At 37.3% G+C, this 26,833-nt stretch overlaps 1 protein-coding gene across 1 annotated transcript; it reads right to left on the reverse strand.

Annotated features, from left to right (window-relative positions):
• Nucleotides 1-4,680: 4,680 nt before the first annotated feature.
• On the reverse strand, nt 4,681-26,833 carry TMEM64 (transmembrane protein 64). Its single transcript, XM_037802730.1, has 3 exons — nt 25,856-26,833; nt 11,701-11,856; nt 4,681-7,491 (listed from the first exon to the last, which is right to left on the reverse strand). Exons 1-3 carry the CDS (start codon nt 26,657-26,659, stop codon nt 7,303-7,305), a joined length of 1,149 nt encoding a protein of 382 aa, XP_037658658.1. The 5' UTR covers nt 26,660-26,833; the 3' UTR covers nt 4,681-7,302.

Below are 26,833 nucleotides of genomic sequence, written 5' to 3' on the forward strand. Positions count from 1 at the left end.
CTTCAATTTCTCCCAATTGCTATCAGTGCGATTTAAAATGCACATCCAATGGGCACTTCAATAGCCAATATCCCTTGGATAATTTACATTTTTCTTTCCAAACTCAATTTAGTTATCACTAACTAGAAATTCCCATCCTGGTTCATCCTCTCCCACCCCTAAAAGCCCTCTGACCCTGACCTTATCCTTCTACAGTACAAACCTGTGTTAGGGAACTGATCACATTTTATTACACTTGTTCCCTTACTTTTCTACCTTCCCCACTAGATGAGAGTTTCCTTAGTGTCAGTCCTGTATCTATAACTCCATAGCCTTAGCACAGTGCCTAATAACTAGCTGGTTTTCTTTAAATATTTACTAAATAAATAGCAGACTGAATGGAAATTCAGAAAATTCCAATTTTATTTTCTAACTCTTTAAAGGGAGAAGTATGCTGGCAAATGGAAAATTGTAATCATAAACTTCAATGTTTCTTAATCTTTTTTTCTTAATCGATTTCTGAGAACCACATGCCGTCTAGTCCCTACCAGCAGAAACAATAAAAAGCTGAAAATGTATCTTCAGAAGTTTTCCCAAGTCCCTCAAATTCAATGACTAATATCTCCTTTCACTAATCACTCAATTTGTGTTATAGTAATTTGTACATTGATCATTTACCCTGTAAATATTGTGCAGGTGTCATTTGTGTATATGTTGTCTCTTCTGTAAAGGCAAAAGCCAGGTGAGAATTTTAATTTCCCTTCCCCACAAAACCCCTCTGGCCTATAAATGACCAACTCAAGGTACTCTGCCAAATACACACTCAAATATTGAAGCTGCTTCTCAATTCCTGAGAAAAGGTCAGTTTCAGGTAATAATAGCCAAAATTTATCGAGTACTTACTACCTACCAGGTATTACTCTTGGCTCTTAACCTCTATTAACCTCTTTAATTCTTGCAGTTATCCCTCAAGACAGGCTATCATCATCCTTATTTTTCAGGTGAGGAAACTGAAGCACAGAGAAAAGTAGCTTGTCCGAGATGATATACCCAATATGGGGAGGTACTGGGATTTGAACACAGATGGGTGGCCTCCGAGAGGGTGCTCTTCCATGCTCCATGGAGTCGCCTCACACGCTGCAGCTGAAGGACTATCAGCTGGGATATGGTAAAGAGGGGATTACTCCTACCATGTCAATTATAGGAATACAGGTCCATTTTACTTTGTGTGTGTGTTTTCAAAATTTTAGTGCCATTGTTTTTCCTTTTTTTCTCCCTTATTTTATGACCTCTATCCCTCTCCTTCTCATTTCACCTTCATTAGCACTCCCACCCACCACTAAGATAATCCATGTTAAACTAGTATAGGTCTCCTCACATATTGTTCTCCCTACTCATTTAATCTTATTTGCGAGATACACGTATTCACATGCACACAAAGCCTCATATATAAAAGCGTATACTGGGGAGATGTGATGTTTTCTCAAAAGTGGAATATTTTTATATAGTTTTCTGCATCTAGTTTCTTTCACAAAACACTACTTCCTAGAAATTCCTGTAATTCACTGGTATACATCTAATTTTCCCTTTCTAATGGCTACTCAATCTTCCCTGGTGTGGCTGTATCATAATTTATTCAGCCACTGCCCTGTGAACTGTGTTCACTTTGTTTCCAGTTGTTTGACACTAAGAACAATATAATATTTATAAAGGCATCAGAAATGCCAGTGGTGGACTGTGAAGCAGGTAGGCTGAGAGTTCCTTGGAGAAAGCTTGCAGGAAGCTTCTCTGTGTCTGTCCCTCCTAGATTCTCTCATCCTCAGGCAGCAAACTCAGGCCATTCTGCTCCTTCTCACTCTTGGGGGTCAGGGAGAACTGACATATTTGGCAGAGCTGATACAGACTTCTCTTCAGGAACCCACAGATTTGACAGCTAAAGTCTCCCCCAAGATTTGCTCCTCTCCAGTCTTCTCCCCCACCCCCACCGCCTCCATCAGATGACAATGCGAGTCCAAGAGCACTTGCCAGTCCCTGTAGGAGCAACCCCAGCCCCAGTTCTCTCTGCCAAGAGCCCCAGAAGAAGGCAAGGCGTCGTGCACAGGCAGTGTATGGAGGCCAGAGGCCAAATGGAGGTAGGGCAGACTCACAGTTCAGTGTTTCCAGAATCTGTTTCAAGTCCAGCTAGTAACTGTAATGTGTTGCTATGAAACCTACCTAGAAAGGCGATACAAGCAGAGCTTATTCTATTCTATATTTAAAGTAGAGCTTTGATGACACAAAACCAGTTAATTAACTTAAAATCAGAGTAATGAAGTAAAAAAACTTAGTGGAAGACTACTCAGTTCCCCACCCTCCCTGCAAAGTCAACTTTAGGCAGGATTGTAAGAGATTATCAATATTAAACAGGCTAGGCTTCAAAACATTTCTTTTGAAAACGCCTCTATACCCAACAAAGACAGAGTCTTTGGCTTTTACAAATGTCAGTTTCTAAAGTCCTTCATGGTGATCATGAATTCTATCCATCCTAGGATAAATATACTTATATTAAAACATCCCACTCTGATTTGAATTACATACCTACTTGAAGAGTTTTATAATTTTCAGATTGCTCAATTCAAAACATGTTCTACTCACTTTGTTTTCTATTCAATTTCTCTACACATTTTGTGATTTTAAAGTCTTTCAATCCAGCAGGCTATCCTATAGAAGACTAAGCCACCTTGAAGACAGTAATAGCAATTTCAACTTTGTTGAAACTTGGCAGAATGATTAAATGTAAGTTTTCCATATATACACACACTGTTTAACACACCCATGCATACGATTCTATCCCCTAAAAAACATACAATTATATTTCACTCATTCTGTTAGAGCATACTATTAATATATACATATCCCCCATGCTCAGTGCTGTCGAGTCCCTCAGCTGAGGGGGTACCACCTTGGGTCCTGAGCACAGCATGCTGCCCGTGCATGCACGCGAGCACTCCACTGAATCATCCTGCAGCTGAAAGCAGCTGCAATTTGTGGTTACTCCCCTGTGGCCTCTCTATTTGGGTTCTAGCAAACAGTTTTGACCCACAATGCTAACAAGATACACAAGTGACAGTATTGGATTTATTACAAATAAACCAGGACAAGTATTATTCTGGGTAAAAAGATGCAAGTTTTATGGCAGCTGGAATGTGTCCTCAAGGACAGTCATGAACACAGGCAGAGGACAGTAACGAATTAGACTGGCAAAAGTCCTTTGACATTATGAAAGACATCAGAAACATTATTGCAGCCTGGGACATATGACAGACAACTGTCTGGCAGGTGGCATTTCATAACTTAGGAATATTGGGGGGTAAAAGCAGAAAAGTGGAAATCAGAACCTTTTCTCCGTAGGGTCTGTTATAACCGTAACAACCCACATAGGGTCGATTATCAGCATTCCCATTTTTAGGAGCACATTCTCCCTTCCTCTGAATCACCTCCTCCCATGGAACATGCCTGGATATCCACTAAATTATAGTGGGAAGAAGAAAAGGAAAATAAAATATTGCCTTTTATTTTCTCAGACACACAAGTGATCTGGAATACTAATTATCAAGAGATTTTGCTGATTCACATTTTAAATGATATATTTTAAATCCTTAGCTACCTTAGAAAATAGTTTGCAGCAATCCCTTTGTTATCAGAAGTAATAGGTTACAATTTAATTTTGGAATCAGTTAACAGTTATGTTGTATATGTAAGATTACTGGAACTCCTGAGTTTTAAACATTATGGAATGGGTGATTCCTCTCCCTTCTTTAATGGCTTTTCAGAGTAAAGCAATGACTTAAAATAAGTTACATCCTAAATAGTGTAACAGAAAACAACAATGTTCAATATAAAATCCTGATAGTGTTATGCTGACCGTCTTTCTGGTAGAGTGAGTGGCCTCTGGTTGAAAGAAAACCTCACCACCCAAAAATTGATTGTGGTGATGAATGCACAACTATATGATGATACTGTGAACAGCTGATTGTACACTTTGGATGACTGTATGGCATGTGAATATGTCTCAATAAAATAGCATTAAAAAACACACAAACAAAACTCCGCCACCTACATCATCAACCTAGGTCAATACTGTTTTTCCTGAGGTCCACATAAACCTCTCTTCTTTTCTGCAGATGCTGCTTGATAATGAATGTCAAGGATTTACTGTGCGTTAAGGCTTAACCTGCACCAACTTGGCACATCTAGTGCCTTTCTCGAGTATTCCAAAGATAGCTCCGTGGCTAACAAATATCAGCATATGTGAGTCATAGCACCTTTCCTAAAAATGGTTCAAATCAGCATTGCACATTAACAAACACAGAAATGCTGGGGTTATGCTTGTAGCTACACTTAGTTCTACACCAAGGGCTAATGAGATAACTACTGAATCAGGCTTCACAAGGAGGAAAACGCTTTATAGTCATATACTTGACCTATCAGGGGAAAGCCATCTAAGACAGGTTTGCAATTGGTTAAAGTACATCAGAGGAGAGTATGACTGCCTCCAAACAAATCCACAGTTACTTCTGAACATAAAACTCAAAATACACATTCTAATGACAGTGATCTGGGTACATTATTTTCACAAGCCAAAGACTACAGATTATGTCACAAATCAAATGATCAAATCTGAATGAAAGCACTTGGTAATGATATACATAGTTTTTGAAAGATGTGCGGTAATTTACATTACAAAGTTTGGCAAAGAGTAACAAATTATTAACAATAAACCTGAAAACGTGAAAAACTTTGGGAAAGTCCTGAGGAATTAAAGGTAGAACATATCTTTCTTCATATTTGGAGATTAGGTGTACTGTATGCTATTTTAAATGTGCATAAAGCAACCTTATACTGAACTTAAACTATTTGGTAATTCCAGAACATCTTACATTATCAATATACCCTATAAGGATCGAGGCAGTACTTGGCAACATGGGGAGGACTGTAGAGATCTGCAGCTGCCATAATATGTGATGCAGGACTAAAGATGATGTGAATAAGGCATGGCAATGCTTTGCACAATTTATAGTAAGCACGCCCTAAAAGCCCAGCAATCAAATTGAGCTATCAAACTCAACTATAATGACTGTGGTTTACTCGGAGGCTGCAAATGTTGAAGAAAAGGAAAACTGCAGTTATAGATAAAGTATTTTAGAAACAGTCAATCCATACTATTTTTCTTTAAGAAAAATGGATGATTTTATTATATAAAATTATGATTGGCAGAATACAGAAAAATTATTTCTCTTTGACCTTTATATATTTATTACAAGTACCAAGCAAAATGTAACATTTGGAAGAACTCATTACGAATTACCAAAAGTATTCATTTGGTGAAATTATCCAAGTTACAAAATACTAAGTAAATAAATGCACTTCAAAATACAAGAAGCGTACAACAAATATGAAGACAAGCAATGATTCCTTTAACAAAAACTAACGAACAAACAAAAAGCACAAGAAAAGTATTGTCAAGTTATACAGAAAAGAATATCAAATGTATTATTCATTGGGATTATTAAACTACAGTCTTTTTTTTTTAAAACCCAAGTAATTAGGATTCAAAAAGAATAAGAATATTCCAATACTATGTGTTTTCTAACAATAAAATAAGGAAGGATTTGGAGGCCAGTTATGTGCTGTAGACCCAGGTACCTCTCAAAGCCTTTTGCATGGAGGTCTTCTTGCTATGAGCATATAAACAAACTTTACTGTTACTCAAAAGTGAGGAAACTGATGCATTATAAAGGAAAGGAAAACAATTATACTTCCAATAGTGTAAAGAAATTACACATTAAAATGATCAAATACCTCTAGCATAAGACTAGAACAATTTGCTTCCAAAGAACTCTTGTATTTTAGTAAATTAGGGCAAAACTTTTATCTAATGGAAAGGCAAATAGACTGAGATCTCTGATAAGTTGGAATCTTTTAAAGCAAAAAAAAAAGGATCAGAAAATTTGCATCATGCATTAATATCTATAATTTCATCTGTAGAAAAAAACTAAGTTCACAAACTATTTTAATATTTAATATAAGTGTTAAATGAGTAATACATTTTCATATGAGCCATATGCCAAATTATTGTATTCTATGCTTGTAAGAGCTATTAATAAATACACTCAATTCATGCTACAAGAGGAAGAACTGAGACACTTAATTTCACATTTCAGAATTCCTGAGTCTTATCAGAGAAAAACAAATATTGAAAAACAAACAAAATAAATCTACTCTAGAGTAGGGGAAATACTACAAATTTGGGCATGTAATTAATATATTTATAATTTTAAAGCTGAGGACTATGGAGGCAAATATATATGACGAACTTTAATGGAATTATAAGCATGATTTTAAAGCTTGGTTTTGTTAAAAGGCATTTTGATCAAACAAGGCCACCTGAGTGACATCGTCAATGATGGTAAGTCCATCATTTTAAAGGAATAACATCTTTATCTTAAAGCCTAATTATGGATATAAAAAGAAAAAGGTTTATTTTCATAAAATGTTTTAGTAAGATTGCAATGGGACAGCCCTTTGCGGAAAGACAGAAGGGGGGGTAGAGCCAACGTAATGAAATTAGAACATGAGTTCTAATTTGAACCACCACCCATTAAATAATTTCCCCTTGCTTTGCATATTACACAGTGAAAATAAAAAGTTTTCTTAAGAGCACTTCAGTCCCACAATGTAGGATTTAAGCTTGTGTGAAAATGTATAAATGGCCCTGCAACAATGTGACAACCTGCAAAAATACATTCAACCAAAAGGTAATACCTGTTTTCTAACTCTAAAGGACAAGGGAAGCAAAGTGGTCCCACTTAAAGCAATAATAACAAAACAGAACAAAAAACACTATTTATCCTTTCTGGAAAGACTGCCAAAGCAAAGAACATTCAGTAACACTCTACACTTAAATTTGCATACTTTTACTCATCTTTATCAGGAAAAAGATGCATACGGGCTTTATAAATAAAGACACTAAGCAGAAAAATATTTGGGATATTTCTCTGTTCATAAGTACTCAGAAATAAAACAATTAAAAAAATACTAAAGTGCAGACCTATAGGCCATTATAGGCATGATAACTAATAAAGAGGTGCAGCCAAAACTGCATCCTACGTTTACACTTACATATCCAGAAAATGATTCTTCTTTTTAAAAAACTGTGCAATTTAAAAACCAGTCAGTTTTGTTTGTGCTGTAATACAATTAAAACTTATCTCTGCCCACTAGTGGGACAACTAGGCTCTGGACAGCACACTAGGGTCTTGACAATCATACATTCCATTAGAATCATACAATATTGATTCCACCTCCAGAAAATGGTAAGATCCTCTTGTAGAATGAAGAGCCACTGGTATTTGGTTGATTGCCTTTAATCAGAGAGGTTTTCAGTTCCACTTCGCAAGCAACAATAGCTGCATTCAACTCCACTTGAGCTCGATGAACTACATAAAACATGAGACCTATACTTATAATAATCTGTGAATAAAAATAAAACATTACAGTTATCAATATTTTATAAAGAAAAGAAAAACCTAATAAATATTTGGCTTAGAAATGTTTTGAACAGGGTGCTTCTCAGTATCCTTGGTAACAAGGTTATATGTTTTTATATAATTTTTATACAGTTTACACAGTTAAATTTTCCCTCCCTTGGCTACTTCTCCCAGGAGAGGAGGGCCAGAATTTACAGGTGACCATTATAAGGTTATCTGGTACATTCAAGGCAGACATATATCCCTTTTTGGTCCATATAAGTTATACTTGCTTATTACAAGTCAAACTTGTCTCCTTATACCAAAAAGCTTCCTTCAAGGAATAAGAAATGTCTACAATAGAGGTAACAGCTGGCTAAACTTTATTACTGTAATTAACATAGTATTATATCTTTGTCTAGATATACATGTCTACAGGCATTTCTAAACCCACTTAGGGAGAAGCACTACCTTTGTAAATGAACTACCTGGTACAGCCAAAATTGAAAATACTGAGGCCCACTTAAAATGAAATGTCAATAAATTTCAAAAGAAATTAACAAGTGATTGTGACTATGAAATTGTCTATACTTAAGAAAAACAATAACAAAGGAAAACATGACTGTGAGAAAAAAAAATGTCAGCCAAAGGGATACTAGAAAAAGCATCAAAATGAAATTCAGATTCTAGTCTTGGTTTAGCCATTCATTAGTGATGTGATTTAGGAAAATCGCTTAAGCTATTTGGGCATCAGTTTCCAATTGTCCCATAGGAAGTGGTTACTTTATGCTTCAACATTCTATATACAGTTCATCAAAATGCCTAAGCAAGCCACATCTTCTGAATGATTCTTTATTCCAAAGTTCATCTGCAAGTCAGGTGTTTAGAGTTGGGAGCAAATACTCTCAGTCCAACAAGGTTAAAGCAGGTATTATTTAGTGTCCCAGCAAACTTAAAAAGGCTGCTGTAAACATATGTGACCCTAAAATATAACATGTTTCAATCAAACCTACTCATAATTTTTAAAAAATTGGAATGGTGAGTATAGACAACTGTTTTTTAAAAGTTTCTGTTAAAATGAAATGGAAGATTTTCATTCTTTTTGGAGTAAGGAAAATGTTCAAAAATTGGGATGATAAATGCACAACTATATGATGGTGCTGTGAACAGGTGATTGTACACCATGGATGACTGTATGGTATGTGAATATATCTCAATACAACTGAATTTAAATTAAAAAAAATGAAATGAAAAATTAAACACGGGTAAAAGGACAAGGCTTATGCAGAAAGACGGCATCTCTTCTACTGTTAACTGGCAAACATGCTGAGAGTGTGGGTGAGAACCCAGAAGGGATGGTAGGTAGGTTTCTGAGAAGGAAATTGAGGGGCTTCCCATTTGAAGGCTTCAGAATTTTTAGTTACGCAAAAAGGTAATCTGTTGAGACTGAAGCAGGAAGTAGGGGAAGGAGGTTGAACTGTGAAGAGAACAAAGTTTGAAATAGTCATTGATGAAAATGGGGGCATGAGAAGACAAGGAAAACAGCCGGGTTTGGGAGCAGTGTTGAGAAACAATGAATTAAATGCTACCAATCTGTTTGGAGCTATGACTTCCCCATAAGAACAGGTGCAAAGCAGACCAAAACTCAGACTCATCTAGGATTGGGATTTTGACTGGTAGACACATAGAAAAACATAGGGCATGAAAAAAACTAACTGGACAGACCATGAAATTTAAGTTGGATCTCAGTACAAGAAATAGTTGTGCTTTCTCTGAACATCATTTTGTAGCTTTAATTTTATGGGAACTGTGGATTCTCTTTAGGTTGGTGGCTACTACAAAAGCTCAGAGGCAGATGCTTGGCTTCATCTGTAGCAAATATGAGGAAGCTCCTGAAGATACATATTTTACTACCTTTAACCTAAGCCTCATCCTTTTTCTCCTATGCTAACTTTCCCCTTCAAGATGACTTTTCTCTCTTTTTCTTCTGTATATATTTTGTAAGCTGCATTAAATCCTTCCTGAAAGAAATTTAGCTATAACATCAATAAATCAAACCTAGATACAAATATCCCTTCACTATTTTGTTTTTCATTAAGTGGCAAGGCAAGAAATATTTGCCTCCCCCCACCCCTTGTTTTGTACTCTAAGCTTAAATTTTACAGCTCAAACAAAAGGGAAAGAAATCACTGGGAAAAAAAGTTCCTGTATTTTAAGAAGCACCTACAATACAGCCTATTGTAACTCCATTAATTAGACTTGTGTGTTTACTAAGATGTAAGGAAACAAAGTCTGAAATAGTGAAAATCCTCTGTAAGCTACTAATAATGAGAAATTCTAGTTATTCAAGCATAGTATCAAGGAAAAAATGTTTCAAATAGGTTACTTGTTTTTAAGAAACTAGTAAAACATAAAACATGCTTAAATAAAAGTTAAAAAGTTCTCTCTCAGAATGCAGCAAGTATGTCAGAATCTTACAGTGTACTTTGGGATGATTATAACTGTAAGTTATTATATATATACCATGCTGTAGAAAGAATTCATAGAAAGTTCAACATTATGTGAGTAGCATGCTACATAAATAAAAACAGCAATACTGAACCTAGATTCAGGTTTACTAAATAAAGCTCTGAAAAAAAAGCTAGTAAAAATAAAAAAAATTAAAAAATTAAAAAAAAGTAAAAATAAAAACTGACTCTCCAAAATATTATGAAGTTTTTCTTAAAGCAAGCCCTTTTATTGACAAGCTTTATTTATGTACTATTCCAATTTAAATAATCCCATGCTTATTTTATTTCTTAAACTCATACAACAAACACTCAGAAAGTTAACTCTAGCTCTATTTTATCATAGTTTTTAAAATTCAATATCGTACCTTAAAAACTTGTGAATAATAATGCCACCAACAGTGAATTTTTAATTATAGTAACATATCTTCAATAACAGTATAAACTAAAACTAATAAGCCAAGGCACACGTAAGTTAATTAGGGAAGCCAATCTCCCTGGTAACATCTGCTCAGTAAGCTACAGTGTATTGGTTATGAACAGTCTTGGTTCAAATCTTGGTTCTACCATTTAAACTTTGTGGACAAGTTACTACTCAATAATGTGCTGGTAAAGCAGCTAGGATGGTGGGGTGAGTAGGTGAAAAGGAAGAGGGGGATTGATTTGTTACATTTACTAATTCTCATGGTATAAAAACCCTTGCCTTGGCCAATTTCAAGTTACCAACATGATATCACTGAACACAGAGCTGGGAAGAGATGCACACAATTGGCTAAATATAGTAACAGTACCTATCTCATAGGTTTGTAGTAAGGATTAAAGGAGCAAACCTAAGTGTCACATAAAGCTCTCAGGGAAGGTTAGCTACTATCATCATCCTCATCATCAGTAAACTCATCAACAATTATGGTTCTTTAATATTTTGGATAAATGTCAGAAATAAAATGTATCACAATTAAAGAAATGAACTTTTATTTTAACTCTTCCTGTGTGCAATTCAAAACAAATAAATTTGCCTACATAGCAGTATTTTGCTCTTTTATCAACTTTTTATATGGTGGTATATGTGCTCTAAAGTATATCACAATTTTCATGGCAATAATAATCCATGATTCCAATCTCATTTGGACTTATAATGGAATACTATAGACATTTGTTAAAAAGCAATATTTTCTAAAACAAGTTTTTGGTCCTCGTCAAACTTTTCTAGGAAAAAAAAACTTATAGTGCCAGTATAATGAACACCCTAAACAATTACCAATAAAAATTTCAATAAATTGAAAGTACAGGAAATAAGATAAAAAGTTAGAGCCATCAAATCTTACTAAAATTATCTTCAGAAACACAGTGTACAACACGTCATATAAAATCAAATAGAGTATTTGATATAATGATAACTCTCAAAATAATCACTGCAGAAAGGTCCTTCTTTGGTCATTCCTTTTTTAGTGGGTTTGTTTTTTGTTTTAGAGAATCTTCAGTAAGTTTTAATTCAGCTCTATAGACTTCCATATATCCACACAATTAAAAAATTCAAAGGTTAACAAAATATTAAGTGGTTATTGAACAGGTGGTTATAAGGACAAGAAAAAGAAAAATCCTCTTTAAATTACTTTTAAAGTAAATGTTAGATTTAAATTAGCAAAGTGATAAAAGCAATACTGGTAAAACAAAAAACAGAACCACAACCTTGACCTGAAACTCACCTGTAAACAAAAAACAAAATATCCACTAACGCTCTGTTCTGCAATGACATCATCCATTGTCCTTAAGGTGGTACCCAAGTAAGAATTCAGAAGCTGGGTAGGAAGCAGTCCAACTGAAGATGCCATCAGATAATTGGGTAATGAGAGATCAGTAATCTAGAACAGGAAAGGGAATGACTCATTACCAAGCAAAATTCCAGTTTAACATAAAACTGTGTTTCTAAAACTTGCCAGCAGTTTTTCCTTGGGAGTACAGAGAGTTGAAATACTTTACAGAACACTGCAATTTTTAAAAATGATAATAAAAAGAGCACATGCACAATCTAGGAGATTCAGAATAAAATAAAAGTTTAAAGAAAAATTTTAATATTCTATTATTTTACCATCGTTAAGCCCATCTCTATAACTATCTTTTTTTCTTATGTGTAAATAAGACATGCACACACAAACAGTGTAAAACAGTTTTGTAAGTTTTCCTCATGTCATTAACTATTCTTCATAGCATATACAAATGGCAGTGTGGTCACTGGGCTTTGAAATCAGATAACCCTGGGATGACAGCTGAGTGATCCTGAGCAAAGTGCTCTATTCTTTGAGCATTAGTTTTTTCCATCTGTAAAATGAAGATAACAATCACCCCTTACAAAGTTGTTGGTACAGATCAGAAATTTTTGTAAAATATATAGCACATGCCTAAGCACATGACAGTCACTCCGAAATGGTAAAAATTATTATTAAGCATTTATACCACTGTATGGACATAGCATAATTTAACCACTCCCCTGCTGGGGAACATTTAAATTGCTTCCTTATTTATTTCTTTGAGTATTTGTGACTATGTATTTATTTTTTGCTATTGTTAAAAAAGAAAAAAAAAAGCTATGATGAAAACCTTTTGTATATTAACCTTGTGATAAACAGCATCTAAAATATTACCAGTGACCTCCGCCTCCTGAATGTGAGTTGGACCTAGTGCTTACTTCTCACGAACAGAACACAACAGAAATGACTTCCAAGATTAGGTTACAGAAAGACTGGGACTTCTGTCTCTTTCAAGCAAGCAAGTTGTCATGTTGTGAGTGGACCTCTATGGAGAGGTCTCTGTGGCTAGGAACTGATGCCTTCAGCCAACAGCTAGTAAAGATCTTAGGTTGGTCAACAGCCCTGTGAGTGAGCTGGGAAGGGGTCTGATTCTCCCCCAGTCGAGCCTCAAGGATTTAGCCCCGGCCAACACCTCGAAGGAGCCCCTGAAAGACCCTTAGTCAGAGGCACTCAGCTAAGCTGTGTGGGAATTCCTGACCACAGAAACTGTGAGACAGTATCTATTATTTTAAGCTGGAGTGAACTGTTACACAGCACTGGATGACTAATACAATGTGCATTTCTATTATGTTAGGATAGATTACTAGGAGTGGACTACCTGAATTAAAGAGTAAAAATTGTTTATTTTCCAAAAAAGTTCATACTGACATATATCTATCAGTAATGTATGAGCATGTCCCCTTTCATCATACTCTCACCAACTTTAAGCATAAAGGAATTTTCATTCTTTGCTAGTTAGGGATAAAAATGATGTTGCATCATTGTTTTAATCTGTACTATTTCACTTTATATTGGCACTAAATAGTTTTCTATATATATTTTGACATTTGTATTTCTTTATGGCTTTTTGTTCACACTCCTGCCATAATTTTGTTGGAATAAGCATGTTTCTTATTGATTCAAAAGAGCTCTTTATATAGTAAGGACAACCTTTTGTCCATTGTATATAACAAATATTTTCCCCTCAAGTGTCCCTTATCTTTTAAATTTGTAATTTGACATGCAAATACTTCAAACTTCTATATAAATATCAATCTTTCCTCTGTGATTTTTCCCAATGCTTTCAGAATTAAAGTCTTTTTAGATCCAATTATTAGTTAAATATCTAATCATATTTTTTGTAGCTATGTTTTCCTTTTTTACATTTACTACTTATTCCTTCAGGAATTTATTTATATTAAAAGTGAGGATATGGCCTTATTCCCCACCTCTCCCAAACAGTCAATTTTTCTAGCATTATTATTGAATAATCAATAACTTTTCCATTGACTTGTGAGGTTTATTTCATTTAAATGAAGTTACTGTATATAAAAAGACCTATTGGAAGATGTCTAATACTGTCGACTGATATCTCAAACACTGTATGGAAACTAATCAGTTAACAGCTTCCTGTACTGAAATTAGCAGTTAATATCTGGTAGGGAATTTCCCATCCCTCAAACCTCTTCATTCCTCTTCTTTTAAAAATTTCCCTAACTTTTCTCAACTATTTATTCTTAAGATAAATTTTAGAATCATTTTGTCATTCAGAAAGAAAAAAGAATCAGTACATTTTATATTGGGATTAAGGTAAATTTATAAATTAATCTGGATAGAACTGAAATCTTCGAAATATTCAGTATTCTCATCCAGAAATATTTCTATACTTTTACTCAAAATTTTCTCTTACATGTCTTACTCAAGTTTGGTAGTTTTATTCACATATATATCATGCAGTTCTTATTAGTTTATTTCTAAGCATTTGTTGTTGTTGTTAGTACTGCTATTAATTTTGAGAGGAACTTTCTATATCCCCAATCTGGATATTACTAGTTTATAAAAAAGCTATTGGTCACTTAACTTAACTTTTTACTAATTTTAAGATCTGGTATTTTAATCAGTTAAAGTCATTCTGTAACTACAATGTAATCTAATAATCACATTTTTGAAAAAGCTCTAGCTATCTCTATAGGTGATTAACTGGAGAGGCACCACTACTGGTTTTAGGAAGGCCACCACAGTGACTGGTTGTTAACAATTCACCTCAACAACTACTGCCCCATGCTAGATGCCCCACTAGGTGCCTGAAAGGGATAGAAAACAAGACAAAACCTCTACCCTTGAAGGATTTGCACACTCCCAAGTATACACCAACTACCTTAGGATCAGGAAAAAGAGAGCTTTGAGAAGGACTGTGTGCAAAGCATTAGAGAGGGAATAAAATTAGCATAGGAGTAGGGGCCAAGAGGCAACTCTGTGGATAAGAAGCATTTAAAATGGACACTGAAGACTAAATATAGGTTTGGCAGGCACAGACAGGTGGGATGAGGAAGGCAGGGTGTACTAGGAAGAGAATGGACCAGGACAATGAGGCAGGGAAAGTACAGGATGTATTAATGAAGGCGGCAGTTTGGTTTGATTGTTTAAAAGGTACAGGCAAGAGAATCCTGTAAAATAAAGATAAGAAAAGTAGTTCGGTAACAGCTGCTAAGGGCCCTGGGCTAAAGGGGAATGTATTTGGTGGGAAAGTATTGGGGAGTCCATTTTTAGTCAAGAAATGATGTGAACAGAGCAAAACTTTAAGAAGGTTCCTTCCTCTGACAGGTTAGAGCACTTATTGCAGGGAAAAGAGCTTTCTTTAGAACAGACATGTCAAGTGTATAAAATGTGTAAATATGACAAAAATTAATCTTATAAAAATTATCATATTGCATTTCATAAAATATTATATTATTCATGGAAGTTATTTTTAAAATAAATATTTTAGTTAAGTTCCAAAATTTCAGAATGCAAACGTTTAGTCTATATTTTTAAATGTAATGAAATTTCTCTAAACAGACCACATAATTGATATTCAGTTTCCATCAACACTACCCAAATGGCTATTTTAAGAACAGATTTTATTAATCTGAAACAACTCTGCCACTCAACTCTTTAGCAAGACTGTTGTCCAAAGAATAAACTGAAGTTTATGAAACCCTTCATGACCGAACTTCATCCTACAGAAAAAGCAAGTGTTATTATTTATACATATTTCTGTTCAGAAAAACTGTATATCTAAAGTAAGCAAAAAACTAAGCTAATCATTGCAAACAAGTTTTGCTGGAGACGTGGATAATTTAACCAATGGAACAATAACATAGTAATCTTTAAACAATTAATAACATGATTAAAGATAAAGGTTCTAAAATGGGTTATTTTTGTAAGCTAAGATCCTATCAGAATCCCCATCTAGCTCTATTTTATGACAAACATAATTTAGAATATTTATTCCCACTAAGAGACCCATCTGTCCTTAGTAAACCCCTAGCTGCCAAATTTTTAAAAGGCTTCCTCCCTGTTCTACTTTCCAGAAAGACATTAATGCTGGACTTAGAATCTTCTCGTTGGAATTCCTAACTACCATACCCTGGACTTTTGACTCAAGAGTTGTGCTTCTAAACAGGAAATTCCCTAGAAATCTCAGGGTAGGACGTGTATATTATCCTAATTAGTTTCTACAATCAGAAATTTTCCAAAGGGTTTCAGGGATGGTGACTGCATCCTCCCAGACTTTTAAACCCCTAGAAGCACCACAAAAGTGTAAACATTTTATTCCCAGAGGTACTATGATTTGCCTGGAGATATAATTCACTTATTTTTACCAAACAGAACCTGAAAACATGGGAGTGCCCATCAGGAAAAAAACAAAACAAACTTAATTCTAGGGAGCAAGAGCTGTTCCTCTCTGAAGATGGCATCTGTGGAGCTGGCAATCAGAGACGCTCTCTCTGTAGTTCTATCACCACTGGGATGCTCGCTGAACTGGGGCCTGGTGTCCCCTTGGGTACAGCAAAAGCACAGCTCCCCCAGCCAACTTGCCCCTAGGTCCCCCACTTTCTCAGTTTACAGATGTTTACACATAGGCTTCACCCGCAAATTAAACCACCAAGAAACTTCACCATTTTTACATAGAATAGCTTGACATTGATGTAATGCAGAAGATGAAGGTCTGGAGGAACTCAAATTTTACCCATAACTCTGTGAATCTAATACTAGTTTTGGCAAATTATACCTTCCTGTGTAGGCATGTTTCTCAGTTCATATAATAGGGATACTGTTTATTGACAAAGTTACTATTAAGGCAAGCATTATATAAAATCTAATTTAAAATATATTTAATATTATAGAAAAAAAAATCAATAATCCCTACAATAATTTTTAAAGAAAGGTCAAAAGTTAAAATGACAACATTTTGATCTTTTCACCTAATTACTGTCTATTTATAAGTTATGTGTTCTATTGTCTATCTTCCCAAAATACTATCAACATTTCAGAAACAGCTGAGGAGGGAGAGTTAAGAAATGGCAACTAGTTTTCACTTTCAAAAATACCAAAGTTTTAATACTGGTTTAAGGAAAAACATTAACTGTCTATTCCCTTCCCACCCCTCCCTCAACTACCGTTTTGCCCAGCTGCAAACTTCAGTGTCAGTCACATAGCTCATCCCCCATGTCGTTGTCCCCACCTTCTACATATCTAAGACAGCTATCTATACAGTCTGGGCCTTGCCTACACCCAGACTCACTCACCACCTATGCTAAATCCTGCAGAAATCTTAAATGCTAGCCGAATCCTCCTTAAACTCTTTCCTGCTGTCATCAAAATGAGTTTCAAGTCTTTCAACTTGCCAAGTGCTTCATGATCTGATTGTCTCACGCTTAGCTTCACACTATGTTCCAGACACATCAAAATCCTCAGTTCCTTGAACACTCCTTGCTCTCTTTTCCCTCTAGGGCTCTGCACATTGTTCCTTCTGGAAAGGACACCCACTCCCTTCCTCTACTCTCTTTACTTGGGCAGCTCCTCCTAAGGGGTCTTTCACTAGTTAGCCATCAATCCTCTAAGAAACCCTCCCTGATCTCCCAGGTCTGCGTGAGAACTACTTTCAAGTGAAAACTGCATGTCCCTGCCCACTTTCACATGAGAAAGCATGATGCCTACTATATATTAGGTGGTAAATACATGTTAATTGGATATTGAATGCATCAATATCAAAACTGAAGTTCTGTTTATAAATTTGGAGACTAACGACAGTTGACAGTTCATAAACAGGTTGGGATGCAAAAGTTCATTTGTAATTGGCTGTACAGAAATTGACAACACCTTTTTTTCCGCCATAGAAATAACGTTGTAAATGGAAATTAATGATCAGCAAAACTTCAGCCATGATATAGCCAGAATACTATTAGAATTCATTTTTTCTACTATACTACAAACACCAGGAGGGATGAAGGATGGACTCTGCTTTATTCACCGTGTATCTCCAGCATCTAGGATAGCAGCGGGCATGCAGTGGGTACATAAGTTATTTGTTGAATGAATACTGACTGAATGAATATTAAAATCATCCCCAGTAAGCTCTGAGGTTAACCTCAGAGAAATGGTGTCGAGGTTAATATCCTCTGGCATTAGCAACCCTGAGAGTACTGGGAAAAGGCATACTACTGGGAGGTGGAAATAGAATGAGGCAGGGGTTTTAAAGATCCCACTATTAGCAGCTGGGGTGGGTTTCGGTGTACAGAGGCTTCCACTAACAAAGATGGTTATGCCAAGAACTCTAACAGTGCAGATGGGCAGCAGTGATCTTTCTAAGTAGAGAGTTTTTCATTTGTTCAGTATTCTAAATTAGGAACTGCCTTTAACGGTTCCTAAATATTTTGAGGGTCAATGATCCCCATTAGAGAATGATTAAAACACAAATATACACACACACGGAAGAACGAATCCTCCCCAGAAACACATACACACACACACACACATCTTATAAGATTACATACATCTGGAACATGGGTTGAAAAGATCATTTTAATATGGTTATGACTAACAATAGGTTTATTGTTTTCACTCATTCAACACAAATCTATCATATGCCTACCCTATACAAAACTCAGCCCTAAGAAGGGATAAAGATACAAAGACAGAAAACCAGAGCTGATTGGGAGCACAAATTTCGCGTAGGGCATTTAATGACAAAATTCTTCCTTGTATCAAGTAAAAGAAGGTTACAAAAACCATCTATAACATTTACTCACAATGTTATAGCAGAAAAAATCATGTACTAATTGCAGACAGGAACAATAAATTCTAAAATGGTATTTGTTTTTTTTTTTAATATACTTGCTATACTTTTCAACGTTTTTACAATGATCACTTATTTTGTAGGCAGAAATATATACTGTTAAGAGCAAGTTTTTATATATGAGGGAGATAAAAATTTGTGAATCATAAGCCTATATGACACGCAAAAACCACAGAAGCTGATGAGGTAACTAAAAAGGCACAAAGAGTAGAAACCATGTTTAAGGAAGTAATAGTCAAGTACTCAGGTATCCAGAAGTCTAAGGATATGGGTTGAGAGGACATTAAATTCATCTTGGTCCTCATATCTGGCCTTCCAGAGAGACTCCAAACTCCCTCAAATGCAGACTGTGCCATCTTTCTGTTCCGCCTGAAAGTACTGCTGGCAACAAATCAGTATACTTAAATAGTATGAAGAAACAATCATTAGATAGACTAATACAGCGAGAAATATTACAACCCATCGTCTACACTCAACCTACAGTTTTTATATACAGCACAGTATAAGAATGTAAGAAGATGACGGACATAATTGTTTTTATAAAACATATCATCACTAAACAGTTAAGATCATTTGCCTTTTTAGAAGCAAACTCTGAGACCCTGCTCAACCTTCTCATTTTACAGATGAGAAAACTGGAGGCCAGAATCATTGCATGACTTCCCTACAGTCAGACAGCAGCTGAGACAGTAACTAGAAGTCCCCAAAGAGTCCACGGGGCTGAGACTTGAACATATCTGTGGACTTACAGTTACCAGTTAAAACTTTTTATTTAATTATAATAAATGTCAGTTTGGTTGTGAACTAGATTACTAAAAGTAATTTATCTTTTTCCTTATAACTCAATGTCAACGCTAGGAAATTTACTAGAGAACAAGCTGTATCTGTTTTGGGTTGGTCTTTAATCACCCTTTGGTGTCACTATTTATTTTAGTCAACATACCTGTTTTACACCCCCCTCCCTACCTACTCCAAAACAAAGTATCTTTTTGTTGCTGCTCATACAAATAAAGTAATTAAGAGTTTGTTAACATACAATTCTTTAAAGTGATTCCACTGAGAAGTGAACCAGGGTGCTAGGTAAGGTTTCAAACCTTTAAGTTTATTCATTTCTATTCTAGTTTGCAGTTTACTCACAGTACCCCCATATTGCTTTTGTAAAAAAAAGAAAAAAAAAAAAAATTGTTAAACGACAAGTTAAATAGGATGTATGAAAGTTGAAGGGTCTTTTCCTACACCATAGTTGCAGGGACTCACGCTGTGTAGTGGCTTTGTTGCTACAGTGACTGCTGGAGCTCTAAAGCAAAGTTTGGCTTTTTCTGTAAGGGCCAGGTAGTAAATATTTTAGGCTGCAGGCCAAATCATCTCTGTGGCAACTACTTAACCCTGCCACAGTAAATAACAAACAAACTATATATTTTCTCATAGCTTTGTGGCAGCTATTATTAAACACAATTTACATCAGAAAGTGCGGCTCAAAAGCGTAACTAGATCAAGGGGACAAAGTAAATGCTACAACCTAGTATGATTACAAGTGTGTTGTGTGTGTGGTTTTTTTTTTTTTTTTTTTTTGGCCTCTACATAAAGTCTGCCTCTCCATCATGGATATCTAGTCAAAGGATTCTTGCATGGATTAAGGTAAAACAGGAATGGAAATGGGCTCTGTAAACTGTAAAGGGTATAAAGCAATATTACTAAGAGAATCTTCCGTGCTATACTTTATGTTTCTATTTTACGTTTCAAAAGACTTATGGATGATTGAAACAAAATTCCCCATTGTTTTAAGAGAGAGAACCTACCAGAGTCTTTGACTTTTTACAGTTTTCCTTTGACCAAAGTATAAAGAGACAGAGAATAATTTTTAGTCTGTAGAACAAAAAAAAAATCAGACCTCTTTGGAAGTTGCAAGCACCAATTTGAATACTGTTACCCATAACAACCAATTGTTCCATAATATTTTTGGATTAAAGGTTACATTTCATAGGAGGTAACTTTAAACTTTAGAAATCCAGATGTCTCCAAGGGGGCATCTTAGAGTCAACCTTACAAAAATATTTTACTGCTTACTAAATACAGAGTGGAATGTTATTCTTGTGAATGTTTTCGGTTTTTAACTTTGTCTACATGTTTTTTCTATATGGCCTTCCTCTTTTAGGATTCCATCTCCTTCTGCACCTGCATCAACAAGTCTTAATCTATCTAGTTTCTTATTCCAGCAATTGCTAAAAAGGAAAACCTCAAGTTTCAAGGCTACAGACAGGATTTCAATGCTATGTTTGAGTCAGAAATGTCATATCTACTTCTTAGAGTGCTGAGCATTTAATAAACCAGCATATCAGAGAGCACATGGTAATTGTGGAATGGCAAGAGAGGCTGTGCAGATAAGCAGTAAGGGTTTGGGATTGACCCTGAGGGGAAAACAAAACTTGCTTACAGGTTTCATCAAGATCAGATCTGTAGTTTAGAAACATATTTCTGGATTGAGAAAAGATTGGAAAGCCTAGGTCCAGAGGCAGGGAGCCCAGGTGGGAGGCTGAGATGTGTGATCCAGGGTAGTGGCAGTGCCTGGACTGAACATTTAGGAGGCAGAAGCAAAAGGACTCAGTCAACGACTAGATGTGGGAGCTGAGAGGAGGCAGCCAAGCACCCGAGTCACTAAGGCTTAGAAAATACTCCAATTCTCTCTCCTACCTGGCACATGTTGCCCCATTCAGGTTCGTTTGGATATATCACTTGTTCCAGTCAGTGAAAAGCAAGATCACTGCCAGGTGGAAGCTTTAAAAGTCAGTGTACAGGGGACTTGCCCTTATGAAGCTTGTTACTGCAAAGGAGAGGCTAAACCTGCTTATAATTGTGCCTAAGAGTCTCCCCCTGGGTACCTCTCTGTTGCTCAGATGTGACCCTGTCTCTCTAGCTAAGCCAACTTGGCAGGTGAGCTCGCTGCCCACCCTATATGGACCTGACTCCCAGGAGTGTAAATCTCTCTGGCAAAACACAGGATATGACTCTCGAGGATGAATTTGGGCCCGACATCATGGTATTGGGAACACCTTCTTGACCAAAAGGGGGATGTGAAATGAAACAAAATAAAGTTGCAGTGACTGAGAGATTCCAAATGCAGTCGAGAGGTCACTCTGGTAGGCACTCTTCTGCACTATACAGATAAACCTTTTTATGTTTTAATGCACTGGAGTAGCTAGAAGTGAATACCTGAAACTATCAAACTGCAACCCAGTAGCCTTGACTTATTTATTATTTTTTATAGCCTTGACTTTTGAAGACAATTGTATAGCAATGTAGCTTACAAGGGGTGACAGTGTGATTGTGAAAGCCTTGTGGATCATGTTCCCTTTATCCAGTGTACAGATGGATGAGTTGAAAAATGGTGACAAAAAACTAAATGAAAAATAGGGTGGGGGGGTGATTTGGATATTCTTTTTTACTTTCATTTTTTATTCTTATTTTCACTTTTTCTGGTACAAGGAAGGTATTCAAAAGATGGATTGGGGTGATGGATGCATGGCTGTGTAAAGGTGCTGTGAGCAGTTGATAGTGCACTTTGGATGACTGTATGGTGTGTGAAAATATCTCAATAAAACTGAATTTAAAAAAATTTTAAAGCCAGTGTGCAATTCACCATGCTAAGTAACCAAGTGCAAGATGATGGCTTTGTCAGCCTAGACCCCAAAGTGAAAATAAAAAGCAAAGTCCCTGCCCACCCCCCACCAATTTCCATCCCCCAAACCAAGTTGGACCTAAACCTGTGTCAAACAGGATGAATAAATCTCTTCTTTTTAACCCTTGAGATCTGGGGGTTGTTACTGCAGCATAATTTAGCCAGTTCTTACTGACATATCCTTAGATATGTGTCCAGATAATGACACAAACTACAAATTTGAAAATCTGTATTATTGGGCAGCAATACTACCAGATTACATTTAAAACATGAATTAAAAACAACAACAAAAAACAAAAATAAAAAACCTTTACTTCACAGCAGAAATGATGGGTACATTTTTAAAGAGGAAAAATTTAAATTTGTACTCAAAAAATTGTCCTTAACAGCCTAAGAACTATAGATATACTATCTATGATGCTATGTGTTATGTACATATTTTCTATTTCAAGAGTTTCAAAAGTGCAGTAGCAGCTTGCTTATCCTTTTTTTGGCATACATGGAAGAAGAAAAGAATTCTGGTTAAGAATAGATAAGAAGCAATGGAATGTGCCTTGCTTTCTTCCATATATTCACCTTTTAAAATCAGCTTCTGCTCCTAAAATGTAAATAAATACCACCACCATTAATGATAGTAGTAACAGTATATGCCAGGAAAAATACTCAATGCTTTCCCTGTGTTTGCTCATTTAGTCCTCATAACTATACTCCGTTTTACAGATGCAGAAACTTGGAGAAGGCCACACAGCCTGGACCAATCAAGGACTCTGATCCAAAGCCATGTGTTTCAAAACTACTACACCTCAGTTCCTCTTTCCAGTAAGCCCAGATAAATTTCTTTAATCATGGGCACTGAGAAAATGAGTTTTAACTTCAATAGAAAAGACAAAAAGAGTAATTCAAGAATAGGGAGGGAAGAGAAAAATAACAGAATATACTTGGGCAGCCAGAGGGATACTGGATGGAGATGGTGGAGACAGAATTAAGTTCCAGAAAACAGAAGGGAAAGTTAGACTAAAGTCAACATCAGCCTAAACTAAATTTTCTTTTTGCACACATTCCCTGGGTGAATTCAGTACACCGTTTTGGTTCAGAGGTCTACTTCTGGGAGCAGACAGTTCAGAACAATGGAAATAAACAAGATGTAGTGGACCATATCCAGTGGCTTCACAACCTACCCTGCCATGGCTATTAGTAAGAATTTAACAGTAAGGTACACCATATTAACTGAGCCTGGGTTCAAACCTCAGCTCTGCCACTTGGTGGGTGGGTACATGTGTGATCCCACCACCTCTGTTTCTTCCTTCATAAAATGAGTCCATTAACACTTATTTTAAAAAGCCTTTTTTTTCCCCTTCTATCCTCTTGACCCTATAATGCCAAACTGGGAGTTGCACCTTGTCAAGTTCAGTTGCAATCACAATAATTACTTTAAATTATTTCCAAGTACAAGTTTTTATTCACACATTTAATATATAAAAGAGATATTATCAAAAGGAAAACCTATCTCATTGTCAATCAATAAATATTTAATGAGTCCTTAACTATATATATACACATGACCATGCTAGGCACTAAACATAAAAGATGAACTAGCAGGGTCATGTACTGTTGAGACCCTACTGCCAGACCACAGTTCAAAGTCTGGCTCTCCTAATTATTTACTACCTCGGAGACTCTGGGAAGTAACTACAGTAATGACCACAAAAGTCAACATATGAGTGTTATGTTAAGCCAGCTCTGTCACATGTGTTTATCTTATTTAATCCTCTCCTTAACCCTATGAACTAAATATCACTACTTTTCCCATTTTCTAACTAAGAAACTGAAGCAGAGATTGGCTAAAGCAACTTGACCAAGGTCACCAGATTTCGAGGCAGACAAGAGGACTACAGGGCATGAGCCCTGGGCTCCTGACCATTAGACAATGTTGCCCATTTATACTATGTGTACAATCACCTGGAAGGCTGGTTTAAGGATTAGAAATATTATGTGAAAAGAGCCTAGCACGGCTACTGGCACATAGTAGGTGCACAAGAAAGAGAACAGAATATGAGCTATACTGGAGGACAAAGCAAATCAAACTATTCAGGTTCTTTGGTCCCAACCCTCTTTCAAAGTCTTTGAACGCTTGATCTATCATTACCCAAGGTTGGGTCAAAGAGCACGGTTTGTATTTCATACCATAGGAGGGTGGGAAAAGAGAAAAATTCAAGGCTGAGACTATACCAAATTGGAGTAAACACCAAACTTTACAGAAAACTCCTTATCTATTTCTACTGCCTTCACTAAATATAAACATTCTACAATCACTGCTGCTGCTGCTTAGAATCAAGATTTTCAAAAGATATTTTAAAAATAAAAAAGAAAAATATTTTATTTTCATCACAAAGCAATAGGTTGGTTTGAATTATTTTTAATACAAAGCAAAATGAGAAAGTTTCAAAATACTAAAATTTTCTTCTGAAACAAATGTTGTAACACAAAATACATACAATTATAACAAAATATACCAATTCTTATGGTTTTCCTATCTCAATTTCAATACACAGTTTTCTTTAACTCTAAATGATGGGTTGAGTTCCAAAGAATCTTTATATGAATTCTCTGCAGTTTACAATCATTGAATTTGGGCAACTCAATAATCTAGTTGAACCCCCACGTCTTAGAAAAGAGAACAGTCAGGCCAGCTCCAGTTAGTAATTTATTCACAATTCACAAAGTTTGTAAAGGCCAGACTCGTTTTTTCCAAACCGATGCTCTCCTCACTAGCAGTTTCTAATACTAACTCAGTTGCACAGAGATGCACACTAGTTCCAGAAACCTAAGTAGAATAAGCAGAACACGTTAATACTGGGACAGGAAGGAACCTAAAGGGTGTGTATAAAGAGAAAAATAAATACTCATCAGGCAAAAGGTCATCTGTCCTATTGTTTTATTCAACACCCCAGTAATTTCAAACTTCAAAATCTTCCAAAGAAACAGAAACAGATTTTCTCTTTCACAGAGAAGAAAAAGCCTAAATATATTTTAGGAAACTCCAAAATCGGCAGTCTACAGCTTACCATCCCCTCATCTCCCCACCCCATCCCCCGCCCCACACTTCACCTAAACGCTTCCTTCAGCACCATATTGCTAAAACCTTGGGTCAAAACCCTGGATGCATTTATTGCAGGCAAGACAGAAAGCCAGGCAAGCAGGGCTGTTACTCCCTGCCCATACTGCTACAGAAATAAGATGGCAAAGGTTAAAAATGAACATTTCCATTTACCCATCCCCCCATGGTCCTTTTGATGAGTTAAAATGACCCTTCATTTTTAATCAAACGCACATCTCGGAAAGGAATTGTTCTCTATCACATCTCCTATTGAGGCTCCGGTTTAGATTTGCTTTCTTTGTGTGACAGATTTCTCAGGGTGTTATGGAAAGTAATCTTAACTCCTACTGTAAATGTCAGCTCTCTACCGCATTTACCTGATGGGGCGCCCTGCGTGCTGCGTCCCAAGACGGCTCAACAACAGACTCGCAGAGGGATGGGCCAGCTGGACACCACTTACCGAAAACACTGCATTCTGGAGCCCAAAAGGTATGGGGGTCAGTCTGGCTAGCGCCACCACTTTTAGGCCGCTTCCTCCCTCCACGACGCGAATAACGGCGCTCAGCTTCTCGCTGCTCTGGATCCTGGCGGCCACCCAGGAAGTGAGCAGCCGCTTGCAGACCAGATGGGCGATGAAAGTGCCTATAAGGATGCCCACCACCATCAGTCCCATGCCCAGTACGAAGCCGTACAAGTAGCCGGCGGCCACGTTGAGCACGATGTAGCCCCAGCCGCAGGGGAACGAGACCACGATGAAGCCCACGACGAAGAGTAGGACCCCTAGCAGCGAGTCGAGGCTTTCCACCCAGAGCAGGAGGTGCTGCAAGTAACGGCGGACCAGGGCCAGGGAAGCGAAGCACAGGGCGGCCAGCACGCACACCAGCGCGAAGCTCCGGCACCAACAGGTGCTGCCGAGGCAGCAGCAGCGCCAGTTTCTCACCTCGGCCACGCCGACCACCACGCCGCCGCCGCTCCCGGGGCCGCCCGCCAAGGCCCCGCCCGGCGTCGACAGCTCGGAGGCCTCGGGCGGACTGTGGCGCTCTAGATAGGCGCCGAGCAGGGCGCCCGAGGCCGCCGCCGCAGCCGCAGCCGCGCTCGCCCCGCCCCCGCGGGGGAGGCGGTCCTGGGGCTGGGGCTGGTCCCCGCCCGCCGCCGCCGCCCGCTGCAGGGCCCAGTGGGCCGACAGCTCCGAGCGGCCCGGGAGGAAGGCGTGCTGCAGGAGCCGGGGGAGCGTCTGGAGCAGGTTTCCGCCAGGGCTCCACATGTCTCGGCCCAGTAGGGCCGTCACCCGGCCAGCCCCTCCGCCGTTGTGTCCGTCGGGCAGCGGCCCTTCATGGCGCCCCGCATGCCCGGCCTCGAGTCCCTGTGTCCGCTCAGGGGCCGGGGAGGACCCCGGAGAAAGCCTAGGACCGGACGGTGGAGCTGCAGTCCGGGAGAG

Source organism: Choloepus didactylus, chromosome 14 (assembly GCF_015220235.1).
Source record: "Choloepus didactylus isolate mChoDid1 chromosome 14, mChoDid1.pri, whole genome shotgun sequence".
Taxonomy (NCBI): domain Eukaryota; kingdom Metazoa; phylum Chordata; class Mammalia; order Pilosa; family Megalonychidae; genus Choloepus; species Choloepus didactylus.